We start from the raw sequence: 14,073 nt of genomic DNA, 5'->3' as shown, positions 1-14,073 counted from the left end.
AAGCTGTGTTTAATCTGATTGAAATTTGTAAATTATTACACTCGAAAAGAACCAGATTTTTGTAACAGAAATATTAAAAAAAAAAAAAACAAACAACAAAAGGAAAGAACTTAATAAAATTATTCCCGCCATATTTTTGGTGTTGTTAATTTCAAGGTTACTTTTCCACCTTTGCGGTTCACCACTTGCATCCGAACACATTCCGCCATTCAAAACACAACGTAGGGTCCCCATTTTGTTGACGATCACAGTTCATGGCCACTTTTCGAATTTTTCGCGGGTTTTCAAATTTTGTGCGCATGTCTCAAATTTTGGCGGAATGTTTGGGTTATTACACGATTTTCTACGATTCTCACCTATGTATAACATGTTGATATTGGGTAATTCTGCACCAAGGGCTGTAGATCTATTTAGTACAAATCCTAAACAATTAATGAATTAATTAATTAATTGATGTGCAAAATTTATGAACCTACTTAATGATGGCATGTTGTGTGTATGTTCTGTAATTGGGTTTCAATCTGTAGAGCATACTAACATAATAATAATAATAATAATATTTTCATTAATGTCCACTTCTTGTTAACGAGGTGATAAACTCTTAATTGCTCATACCAGCCATTATGGCAGTTCAGATTTATATCGCACTTTCGATTCCACAATTTGATAATGCGTATCCCAGACCCTAAGCCACATAAAAGTGGCCCTTAATAAGCCGTCGCCTTATAAGACGCGACAAGGCGATCAAACAAATGTCAAAAAAAAGTTACTAGTGTCATTAACCGTCGGCCATTTTCTCTCTAAAAAGGTTCCAAGAGTTCAAAGAATTGTTCAAAATTTATGAAAGCGGTAAAAGGTGGTATGTAAACAAGAAGTATATAAAATGAAGCCTTGTTGTCTGAGATCTTTAAACCAAGTACCTACATCAATCTCGGGGATTGTAGTTGTTCTGGAAGAGATTTTCAAGTCAGTGCAAGTGAACTTATTTTTTATTGCGATAAGAATACTTCCAGCCCTCGTTAGCCCAAGATTTCTTAGGCCCCTATCTTTCCGATATATATACATTGTAATTTTCATTAAACAATTCGCTATTCAATACATCATCTGAAAGCCAGGTTTCTGTTAAATATATAAAGTCATAATTATAGGATAAGGCATTGTTATAAAAATCTGTGAGCTTTGAGTTGTGTGTGCATGTCTCAGTTTTGGCGGAATGTTTCGGTCATTACAGTGTCCAAATTCTCAGCTGCGGTCAATAAATAATTTTGGTAGGTACGACAGAAATAGGAATTAGCCAAATACACTGACGTCATCCGAGGTCATCAAGATGGCAGCGTTTGACAACTAGCCGGTTTTCTCATAAGAGTTAATGCTAATATTTTCGGAATTCATTTAAATTTGAGAGTGTGTCAACTGTGTTTTTATAGTTTGGTAAGTTTGTTACAGTTTCTAGACTGTGTAGATATCTGTAAAACGCACCATAACGTTTGAATATGCTTAAAAAATAATGTTTTCCAATGTGATGTACAGGTTAACTTCGCTGCATCTTATATTATTTGTTTTGCAAATTAAATCTTTGTTAATGTACATCAATGTTTTTTAAATACACTAGCATCTTAATATTATAATATTTTGTATTTTAGGGGAAAATGCCTAAATTTTATGCTGTTGTGGGTTGCGCGAATCGAAGCACCAGAAATGCGGACAAATTTTATTTTCCTTTCCCAGCAATTAGCAACAATAAAGGTAAATATATACAGGATGGGGAAAAAAGGCGGAAGCTTTGGTTAAAAACCTTGAAACGGGTGGATTTAACGACGCCAAAGTAAAGTATTCCTATGTTTGTTCGGATCATTTTATTTTAGGTACAGTAACTACCTATTAGATTTACAGTTTCTAATAAATTACTACATTGGTGCTCTTTTAGGTAAACCCGCAGATTTGTCGGATGTGGACCATCCTGATTATGTTCCATCACAAAATTTAGGATATCAAAATAAATCCACTCATAATACTTGTAATGTTGAAAGACACAGTCGTTTAAAAAAGAGAAAACTGAATAAATGCCTGTAGAGTTTTGAATGCACGAATTTCATTGTGGGTTATTTTACTTATTCCAAAAATAAAAAAGTTTAGAATGGTATTCATTGTTATGGTAGGGAAATCGTCTAAACACAAATTAAAATCACTTGCACTCATTGTATAAGGATCTACGCCGTTTAAATTGTTTAACTTTTGTACATATCTGTTTTTCTCTTTGACAGAAAGACATCGTGCATAATCACTTAAATTATCCATACTTTAAAAACAAATCACACACCTTCACTTAAACCCGTCACATTAACCTCAAACGAAAATATTAATTTCCGATTTACCGCTTAAAACACACGGATGTATTTTGGGTGACGAGGAATTCAGACTAAAACAGCGTTCTGTATTTTTATTTTTATTATGGTTTTTTTATACTCAAATCGCCAAAAAAAGCACCCAGATACACAGAAAAGATATGAAAGAAGCTATTCACGTGTTTATTTTCTAGATAAATACCCACACTTTTAAATAAAATGCGAAAATGTTAACATTGTCACTTACGGAGTTTCACGGCGCTTGCCAAACGCTGAGTTTCCGCCACAGCGTGACGTCACGTGTTATTGGCTAATACCAGATATGCAAAATAGTGGCTAAAACATAAATAGGTTTTTAACGTTCAAATCTTGCAGATCTGTACTACTAATGAATTCATTAATCATTAGTAATTAGGACCACCTTTTATAAATCGTTAATACTTATAAATAAACAAATTAATAGCAAAATAGCTTTTATTATTTACCGTCGGTGGCTACGTAGACACCTCCTAAATTCTGTAAGAGGTTCTGTGCAAAGCCTGCGCACAAAGTTGTTGGGAATATATTGTTCGCATGAGTCCTCTCAGTTGTGCTTGCAACCGACGCGTAGAAGGAAGTGTGTATTGACGATGAGTTGAATGACAGTGATTAGTGATTCCACGATGACAGTGAACTTGTAGAATTGTGTTACTTGTGTTCTGGACTTTCGAAAATATATACTGACCGGCAAAAAACCGACCACCCTGACATTTTTCGCAAAATCGCTTTAAAAATGATTAATTGATCTAGTAATTGTTATGTTCTATAGAGAATCATACACTGTAGGCACAGGATGTACAAATTAGCCCAAAAAAGGAGAAATAAATACAATCACTAGTTAAAATACAATTTTCAAAATGGTTTGCAAAAATATTTCAGGGCGGCCGACTTTTTATACCGGTCAGTGTACAAAGCGTGATCGGTTTTCCCAAACACTTACGGATGTTTTTAGTTTCACAAAGTTTTTGTGTTAGTTGCACATGGAACAGTTCATCAAGATTCTCGCCATTCGCCGTAGTACTAATCATCATGGGGTAAGTTTTTGTTTTTGTGACAATAAATTATCAATTTGAACTTTCTACACAATGTTGAGGCAAGCAGTTATAACCGAGATCATGAAAGTTTTGCAACATTTCTAATGAAAAGTTATTACAGTTTTACGTTAAACCCCAAACACAATGCAATAAATAATAGTAATAGCAACCGCGTACCTAATTACTATGTTCATTGCAATTTATTAAAAATACAATTTTTATGGATAATATCAAAGCAGATACGGTTCCTCCAGGTTGCCTATCAGTATCAGAGTATGCATGCATGTTTAATTAAAATTTAATGAATTAATGTTTTTGAAGCAATTTCGCTTGGTTTTAGTGTGGTTAAATAGGGTAAAATACCCAACGATTGGCACTTAAAGATCTCACCGCAAATAAAAATGCTTAAAATCTCTTTCTGAAACATATTTTTTGTTTTCAATGTTTCTGACGGATTTAAGATACTGTTTTTTATTTTGTCTTTATATGAAAATCTTTCTACTATAACGCAGTAATTGACAATTATTGCATAAAATGATCAATTCATAATCAATCACATAATGTCTAATGATCGACACTATAGGCCCAATTCTGAATCAAACCCGTTAAAATTTAAAGGTTGTTAAAAAATAAACAGCCAATCAGATTTACAGATTTAACTCGTTACTATGGAAATTTGCAATTTAACACCCTTTAAATTTAACAACTTTGTAAATATGATGAATTATACGAAATAAAAGAGAAACATGATGAAAATTCAAAAAATAAAAGTGTTTTATTGAAAAATCTGAATAAACGAAACGAAAAAATATATAAAAAAACAGGAGTCAGTTAAGTTTATTGGTTTAATAAACTTGTTTTTAAAAAGAACTTCTCGTATTCCTGTTTATATTCTAGCTATTATTACCCTTGTTTGGCGTTGTTAAAATGAATCAGTGTTTCATTGAATGGAATACTGGTTGCTAAGGGTTCAGTATATCACTAAAACTTAAATCTTAATAAACTTTCTTGCTATTCTCTGCACCGAAAAAAAGGTTTATTTAACAAAAAGAAAACTTCATTTAGATAAATAAATCCTGAATTTAAATATTGGTTAAGAAATATACATTTGTAATTAACAAATTCTTTATTTGAGATATTTAAACTTACCTATTATTTTGATAAGATTATCAACAGTTACTTATAAACGTTTTATTTAATTATAGACAATAAATCGTTATTATTTGCACATTACAAATAGTGTAACTGATAGTTTACTGTGCTTAAAGATTAAGATTTAGAAAGGGTTGTGATTAAGTACCGTTAATTAACTACAACGCTACTGCATATTTTTCATTAGAAAATACATATTCTTGATGAAGTATATCATGGTGTTATTAATAATATGGCATTTTTATTCGTATATAATTATCGGATTATGATAATCCAGTGTAGATTCGCAAAAAATGGGTAGGCATATTTAAAAAAAAATCAGCACTTTGAAAAATATTTTTATAAACAAAACCAATAAAAATACATAAAATTACAAAAAACGTTCGCAAATCGGCAGAACAAAATATCGCTTAATGGAACTAACATCTAAATACTACATGATATTATACCTAGCGAATACAACAAAAGAAATAAGTACAATTTTCTGATGTACATAATGTGTAATTCTTGTGAACCCAACAAATTTCGTAGCTTTAGAAGATCACAAAAAATGAACAATTAATTATTACAATGTTAACAAAATTAAAAAAATATTTTTAAAAACCAAATAAGCAAATGCGTTATTTAGTCTTGCTTGTAAAATGTTATAACACCTTCACTATTAATGCCCGTTTGCACCAGTTCGGCTTAAAATTTAAGCGTGGTTTAATTACTCTATATGCATTGCACCGCCATTTTTTAAACTTGAAGTCTGGTTTAAATTGAACAAAATTTAAACCGTAGAATAAGCTGAAGTTAAAGCTAAAACTGCGCTTACAGACGTTGAAAACATGTCAGGTTATTGAGGTTATGACGTGATTGGATGTGATGTTTTCCTTTGACTCCACAGTTTAGTCGTAATCAAAGAGTTTCCCACGTGACCCTCATGAACTAGTAATAAACATACATACGATAAGTAGTACGCAAGCTGGTGTTCGATTATTTTTCTGGTTTAAATGCATATACATATAGATATAAGAAGAGTACAATAATATAATCATCAATTATGGAAATCGCAAATGCTATTTTCGAAGAAAATGAAGATATTGATGATTTATTTGTACTGGACTTTTTAGAGAATCGGATTCCACGCCAAATATACGAGCGATCTCATTATTTTGATACCTTGGATGAGGTTGCATTTCGCAGAAGATTTCGCCTGTCGAGAGAGAAATCTAATAAATGAATATTTTGGACAATTATAAAAATACGTTTATTTAAACTAGATATAATGCTGTTACATTTCTTCTAATTTTTGCAATTGTTTTTCTTTTATTTTAACATCTAATAAAACACTTTTTTTGCAATTCAGCTGTTTCAATTTGTAGCTGCAACAACTTAGCTGAATCTTCAGCTTCCTTGGTCTGCTGTTGTAGCTTATGCTGCAAAATCTTTAACTGTAGTTTGGCACTTCCGCTCGTCTAACTGCCATATCTTCATATTTCCGGGCGACCGATTCGGTGGCAGATAACGCTGGTCTTCTACGGTTAACCCAACTTTGTTTATTTTGTACTTTTAAACGCGAATTCAACGGAGTCTTGAGTTGTTCCGCTTTTCGATTTCCCCAATTATTATTTTCGACTGTAGTTTCCTCATCCTAAAATAAAAAAAACAACCAGGTTATAAATTGTAATATAAATTTATAGTACAATTACATTTGTGGTGACAATCAAAATTTCTTCCTCTTCGTCACATCCTATTGGAGCACCCGGAGATGGTACAAGTTGATAGGGTTCCCTGGCCTCTGTAGGATCTCCATCACCATCATGAACGTTGGTTAGTCCAAAAACACTTTTTTGGCTCAAAATATTTAATGTCGCTTCAAATATGGGGTCGCCACATTTACTTGTAGATGGACCCCCACCAGTTTTATATAAATTGCAGCGATCTGCTGCGGCCTGCTTCCTTGTGTTTTTTTTTATATTTTCATATATTTTTTTTAAATTTTCGTCGGTTCTTTGAACCAAGGCCGGGGTGGAAGCGTTAAACTGCACCATTATGTTCTTCCAGCACAAGTCTTTTTCTCACCATGTCACCCCGTCTGTTTTTTTACACTCTAAAATATGTTTATGTTTTTCTGCCAGCTGCAAAAGTAGCAACTTTTCTTCTTTGCTGAAATTAGGTGCACGTGTTCTTTTTTCTGCCATTTTTCACTAATAATCTGTTAACAAAGCAATAATTACATAATCATGAATACACGCTTCCAAACACTTTTATTAGAAAATTCCTTCTTTAGGTACTTACTTTACAATAAATAGGTATTAAACCAAAAGTTTATTTTGATCCCAAAAGCATAGACCACTATAGTAGCTACTAATAAAAACAACACCACGCGACTGCAAAATGTAACGGCTAACTATTGTTTACACAACAAGGCTATTGCTTTACAGTTGAAGGTTATGTCAGATATACTAGTGATGCCCATTCTCGATTCGATTCTTCGATATTCGATTATATTTTTAACAAAATGATCGATTATGAATCGATTATTTATCTGCACGATTCTCTGGGGATCGATTTTTTTTGAGTGAAAATCGATGCTTTTTTAAATTGTAGAAAGAAATCATTTTTTTACTCAAACCACAGCTCAAACAATCATCTTAGTAACTTTTGCAATTTTAGAATTAACGGTTGGTATCTACTGCGATTACGAACATTTTTCTGAACTTGAACGTTAACGTTAAAACGTTTGATTTGATCGAATTACCACCCCTAATTTCGATGTACATAAAGGTGAGAATGGCAGAATGTGCCAATGTACGCGCCAAATAGTTTCTAGCATTTTCTACTTATATTTATTTCTAGTGGGAGTTCGTTGTCTTTGTTTGATGTATTTGTAGTGCAAAGCACATCTTTGTTTAAGTCGTGGTGTGAATAGGACAAAAAAGTAAAAACCGAAGAATTGCGATGTACATGTACATGTAGTCAATAGTCATCTGAATTAGTGATTTAGAATACTGGTTCTACGTTAATGTAAATATGTGGTGAATATTGTGCTTTGGATTTGGAAAACAAGATTAACACTATTGACCATTAACAGTAGGTTTGTAATTTGGTTATAAAAGTTGTTCGGCATTTTGTTTACTTTTAGATTAGAAATGTCAGAGTCGCACATTGACGTAAAATGCTATTTCACGAAATTTACTGCAATTTCATCAAGGTGCAAAATATGTAGCAATGTTTACAAGCATCATAACAATACTACAAATTTACGAAACCACCTGAAACGTAAACATTCAGAATTTTTAAATATGGGATTGGCACAAAACAAGAGTCAAAAACGTCTAAAAGTGATAAATAACAAAGGTTCAAAAGAGGATCAAGATCAGACCCAGACTACTACATCGTCACTACAGAATGATGTTTCTACATCATCACTACACAATGATGTCGAAAAGAGCGGTAAGTTGGTTAATGCAGAGAAATACCTAATTACATATTCCATTAAACTTTTAGAGACAAATTTATCAGAAGCAACAACAGTAATTCTCTGTGATCTTACTGATCTTAGTGAAATAGATGCATTGCCCAGTTTCGAAAAATCTACCCTCAAGTTCAAACAAAATGACATAGTATCAGCTTTCGATGAAATAAATTCATTTTCAGGTAAGTTCCAATTACTGAAAAATATTTTTTTGTATGAAATGCTTTTTGCTAGGTGGAAGAATGAATGCTAAAATAACCAATGCTTTGATTTATATGATCACAGTTGATCACCTTCCCTTATCTTTCACAGAACGTAAAGGATTTCAATATTTCAAAAAGGTCGCTTTACCACTATATAAGGCTCCAGGGCGTTCTACAATTACAAGACAAGTTGATGAAAAATATACAGTTTTAAGTTCCAAAATTAAAGATAAATTCAAGTTGGTGGATAATTTTTGTCTAACAACTGACGCATGGACTGATAGTTTGAATAATCGAAGTTTTTTGGGACTAACTGTTCATTATCTTCAAGAAACAGAACTAAAATCAATTACAATAGGAGTATTTTTATTAGAAAACAAGCATACATACGATTATATTGGAACTACTTTACTACATTGTTGTCACGAATGGAATATTTCTAAAGATAAAATAACAGCAGTTATTACAGACAATGCAGGAAATATGGTGAAAGCTGTGCATGAATTTTTTGGTAGTAAGAAACATTTACCATGTTTTGCGCATACTACCAATTTAATTGTTACCAACAGTTTGAAAGATGTCAATAATATTATTTCTTCAGTGAAGGCTATTGTTACGTTTTTTAAAACAAGTCATGATGCGGCCCAAAAACTTCGAACATATCAAATACAGAATGGGAAAACAGAAGGTTCTTGTCTGAAACTTATTCAAGATATAAGTACTAGGTGGAATTCGACATACTACATGTTGAAACGATTTTTGGAGCTTGCACCATTGATTAGCATTATCCTTTTTGACAATCAAAATATTAAAATGATTGATCAAGAAAACATTGCAATTTTGAAAGAGTTGATATTGGTTTTAGCTCCCTTTGAAGCCATGACTGTCGAAATGTCAGGACAAAATTATGTCACTTCAAGTAAGGTTATACCAATAGTACACTGTCTAAAGCTTACTTTAGATAAAGTAGAAGTTAGCACTAACGTTGTCAAACAAATTTTGAATAAGTTAAAAGAGGAGGTAGCGAGAAGGTTTTATTCGGATAATTCCAGCGTGGAAAAAAATAATTTGCTGTCAGTTTCTACTATACTCGATCCAAGATTTAAACGCATACACTTTGAAAATCCATTAGCAGATACAGCAGCAGTTGCAAGAATAAAAGTTTTAATTGATGAACACAAAAAAAATGACTCAGTGTCAGTGTCACCACGAAATTATGACAAAAACCAAGAAAAACTTACTGACATGACCAGTACTGGATTAAATTTATGGGCGGTTCATGACAAATTATCCATTAAACAAAATGAAGGAGTTTGTAACAATTCAGGTATACCTTCTGAATTAAAAAACTATTTAAACCAAACCTTAAGTTCAAGAACAGAAGATCCTATCAAGTTTTGGACTTCGGTCAAACATGTATATCCATATTTATCAAAAATTGCTTTGAAACACTTAAGTATTTTAGCCACATCAGTGCCGTCTGAAAGACTTTTCAGCAAAGCGGGTATTAATTTAAGTGAACTGAGAAATAGACTTGCAAGTAAAAGACTCTCCGCTCTTCTTTTTTTAGGATCTCTAGAGGAAGACGAGTGGCATTTAAATAATTGAAACGTGCAAGCTCTAAGTTGAAAATCATTTGTTACTTAATTCTATACAAAATTATTATAGAATATAAAATTTATTTTTGTTATGTTTAAGAATATAAAATTTATTTTTGTTCATGTTTAAGAATATAAAATTTATTTTTGTTATGTTTAGTATAGGAAATTTACTTTTTATTTTTTGCTAAATAAATATTATAAAAGCAACTAATCAGGTGGTATTTTTTTAAAAGAAACTTCATATTAAAATATGAAGTTCGTTAAACACGTCAATATTATAAAACAAATTTTAAAAAATCGATTTTTACGAATCGATCTTTTTTTCTCAGAAAAATCGATTGTTAAGAATCGCCCGAAACAAAAAAAATTGATTCTTAGAATCGATCTTCTGCTGGCATTGTGGGCATCACTAAGATATACTGCCATCTGTCAAAATACTGTCAGAAACCACTACTGCAAAGGCGCTTTTACGGAAACAGTGGTTAATGTAACGCTTTGTTAAGCCGATAGTGGTGCAACGCTCATAGATCTTAGGCCCGGTTTAAACGAAAGCGAAGTTTAGTTAAACCAAAACTTTAAGCTAAACTGGTGCAAACGGGCATAAGAGTTGGGAGTACAGTAGAACCACTCTTATCCGTGCTAATGGCTGCTCGACCCCCCGCCGGATAAGAGAAAAACACGGATAATAGGATTGAATTAAAAAATGATAAATTTAACGTATTTATTCAAAAAAAAATACAAATAAACTTTAACTTTTATTTAAAATAGTCAGTTATTAATGCCTGTTTCTTTATCATTTGATTTTTTATTTTTCTTTGTAAATTGCGAACACTCATCAAGTCAGCAGCCAGTTGGTGTACCGGAATTCCTTGTCCAGATTTTTGAATCATTTCTGCTTTTTTCTCTAAAGTTAAAACAATTTTTTTCCGCACACCGGACATGGTTCGATCTGTGTCTTCAAAACGACTGAATTCTTAAAAATAATTCCTTAACACAACATCCGCCCGAATAACTGAATCTGATTCTTGGAAAAATCGGGCTATCGCACGGATTTGTGAAATCACCCAAACAGCACGGGTAACTGAGAGACCGGGTAACTGAGACACGGATAAGAGGGGTTTTACTGTACATGCATTTTACTGGAGTAGATTTTATAAAGTTCTGTTAATTTAATAAATCTATAAGAATTACTAAAACTGACTTCGTAACATTTTAAATTGCAGTTAGTTGACAAAACTTTCAAAGTTCTGCAATAGAAAAATATATCATTGGTATTCGTCGAAACGATAGTCAAAATTTGACCAAACTGAGGATTGCCCTGTCGATCTGTGTCATATCGTACAATACAATTATTCTTGAAATAAACTCCATTAAATTTTATCCATCTAACAAAATAAATATTGCCATATGAAACTATTAATATATTTACATGTCCAAAAAGACAGTCATCGTGTTTGTAATCGTAATCAATAATTTTTCCTATGCAAATGTTATCGTTTAAACCTATGTTATATTGTAATCTATAACATAGCTTGAGTTGATAGCGAATTGCTAAGGTATAAACAATATTTTTCCGCGATGTAACAACATGAGCATTAACTTTTCCTATTCTGTGGAACGCCTCATATCTAATAGAAGATAAGAAATGCAAAGGACCAACGTTTTCGATCACACGTGGATAATGCAGAAGCAAATGATATTTTGGTTTTAGATTTTCATTAAACAGGGAAACATAAAGTTCGTGATGTTCTTTAATCAATTGTTGTAAGTATATTAAATATTCTTTGTTAAATCTGTCGCTCATAACAACGTACACAATATCTAAATGCGTTAAATAGAAGATCCAACATTCGTCCTCAATATCTACTAGATCACCGATTAAGAGAGGGAAATAAATAACAAAAACCTAACATTTCTGATGCAGACATTGTTATATATCCTTTTCTTATATGCTGCTCTGTTATTAGAGTCGGAATTCTGTTACCCACGTCTAGATCCTGGTCATAATCAAAATATTGTATACGCCTGTTTAGTTCATCTAGAGAAAAAAGATAATTAGATAATTTAAAATTTTTGCCATATCGTACCTGCAAACCCCCTCAAAAAGATCGTGCATAATATCACAGCAAGTATTAGTGATACAATGAAAACTAGAAAGATCGTTAAAAATACACTCCTCTTTTATACCATAGCTATTGTCTAAACAATGAACTTTATAATTTTCGAGTGTTCTTATAGAATTTATGTCAGTTTCACTACATACTGCTTTACATTCTTCTTTGCTTAGTGTGCAAAATCTACAAAAATAATTCGAATTAAAACTTTTTGTAAATCCAGTCACTGAATTGATTCCCAAATTGTCCTCCAAAATTAGTAGCAATGGTAAATGAACACGAACGACGCCATTTTTGGTTTTAATTGGTACTCCATCTTGTTCCAAATTTTGGAATTGCTTTAAAATGTCTTTAAAAACAGCTCGATTACCATATGAGCCTCGATCTGAAGAATGAAACAATGCCAAAAGGAAAATATTTTCTAAGCGCGATCAATATTTTGGAGGTACGCCTGCTATTGAAAAATAAACTCCACCTATTTTATAAACCCCAGCATGTGTCCCAAGGGGGTTATTGCATTCAAAATCATCAAAAAACATTAACAATGGTATAACAATTTTATCGGGAAACTTTTTTAGAGTATTTTTATATAATGTGGTGTTGAAAATGCTGTAAAATGAATTTTGTAATTCGTCATTAACATAATTTAAGATCACTTGTAAAGTGTCACCAGACTCAAGAAATTTTTTTATAACTTTTCGAATAGGGACAATTTGAGCTTCAGAATATTTATGTACTAGAGCAGTCTTGCTTCCAATTTTTTTATCATTTAAAAAAGTGCCCACAGTTTTACTTTCTGCTTTAATAAAATTTGTTGAATTTTCTAAATATTTAAAACGGGTATATTCTGTCAGCATTGATTTGAATGGATTATCAGACAATAAATATTTAAGTTGTAGAATATCGTTATCATTTAAGTGTGTAAAATAAGGTAGAAGAGAATTTTTTAAATATAAAAGAATCTCATTAACCAATGCATGTGTATTTTCTACAATTTCTTGAATTAATTTTCTGGTTACTGTAGGATTATTATAAAATTTCGTCAGATAAGAAATAACATATTCGGAAATATCGGAAATTGTTATGTTGCCAGGTAATTTGGTATCATCAAGGCAAGTATTTTCCTCACTAGTGCCGGCAATAGATCTAGAATGCACTGGAAGTATTTCATTTTTAGAATTACGATTCGGATCACAAATAGTAGTATTTAGCAATGGCTGCGTATGTTTCAATTTAAAATGTTTCTGTAAAGAATATGTATGTTTAAAAGTTTTTAAGGACCTTAAATCTGGACATGTAAACTTGTCACAAAATTTATGAGAAGTTTTTAAATGGTTTATCAAAACTTGAAAGCAATTAAATTTTTTTAAGCAGATATGACAAAGATACATTTTGCAAGATGTGAAATATTTTTACACTCTAATACAAACACTTACCTAATTATTATTAATTTTATTTATAATGTCAGAAATAGTGGGAATCGGTTTATCCCATTTAGTTTTAATGTCGAACATTGCTACTTGAATAAACTGCCAAACAGCTTCAGCTTCCAGTGGGTATCTTAAATTTAGTATATGAAAACAGTGAAAGCATGTTTCTACTGCTTTTAAAACCGTGGCACAAGGATACAATTGTTCCTCTACATTTACATAAACTTTATTGATGTTGGTTCCAGCTCCTTCAGTTATTATAAATGGCTGCGACGTTAAATGCAAAGCTTTCATTTTTTCATTTTTAGTGGTGGTAAGTGTTGGAACGTTTGAAGGGATGAGTAATAGGCTTGTTCTCCCTTCGATGGTTTATTACGTTCTATCTTAAAATTACAAGTGAGACCTGAGCAGGGTGGGGGTGACAAACCCACCACTGGTCTATCGAATGAACATACCGCCCCCCTTGAAGGATAGGCTTCAAAATTTGAGACATAAATAAATAAAAATTACAAATATCAGAAATGTTAAAGGTCCTTCACTTATTAGTCTGCGTCTGCTGGAAGTAAGCACACCTTTTTTATGGTTCGTTTGTAAACCCCAGTCGATGTTTTCACTGTAACCACCCTCACTACACCATCTAGCCCCGGATGAAGTTGGAGCACTCGTCCCAGTTTCCATTTCAATGGTGGCAA

General features: G+C 32.1%; 2 protein-coding genes and 1 long non-coding RNA gene across 3 annotated transcripts in view; all 3 read left to right on the top strand.

Moving 5' to 3' along the window:
• Positions 1–3,091: 3,091 nt before the first annotated feature.
• The window catches only part of LOC135143858 (uncharacterized), a 133,391-nt gene continuing 122,409 nt past the window's right edge, over positions 3,092–14,073 (top strand). Inside the window, exon 1 of the mRNA XM_064075796.1 lies at positions 3,092–3,418. The gene's annotated coding sequence lies outside the window, so the exon portion shown is untranslated. The remainder of the gene's footprint in view (positions 3,419–14,073) is intronic.
• Positions 7,593–8,112, top strand: LOC135143771 (uncharacterized). The gene is made up of 3 exons (XR_010282893.1): positions 7,593–7,648; positions 7,701–8,011; positions 8,066–8,112. It is a non-coding gene; the product is annotated as an uncharacterized LOC135143771 (long non-coding RNA).
• On the top strand, positions 8,276–9,844 carry LOC135143822 (zinc finger BED domain-containing protein 4-like). Its single transcript, XM_064075763.1, has one exon. The coding sequence runs from the start codon at positions 8,276–8,278 to the stop codon at positions 9,842–9,844; it is 1,569 nt and encodes a 522-aa protein (XP_063931833.1).

Source organism: Zophobas morio, unplaced genomic scaffold, assembly GCF_036711695.1.
Source record: "Zophobas morio isolate AGI-343-1 ecotype UQ-CSIRO unplaced genomic scaffold, CSIRO_AGI_Zmor_V1 ptg000076l, whole genome shotgun sequence".
Lineage (NCBI taxonomy): Eukaryota > Metazoa > Arthropoda > Insecta > Coleoptera > Tenebrionidae > Zophobas > Zophobas morio.
Note: the sequence above shows the minus strand (reverse complement) of the source record. Positions and strands in the feature narration are given on the sequence as shown.

Coding starts and splice junctions, on each gene's coding strand:
- LOC135143822 (XM_064075763.1), top strand. CDS start 8,276: ATGAATGCTAAAATAACCAATGCTTTGATTTATATGATCACAGTTGAT.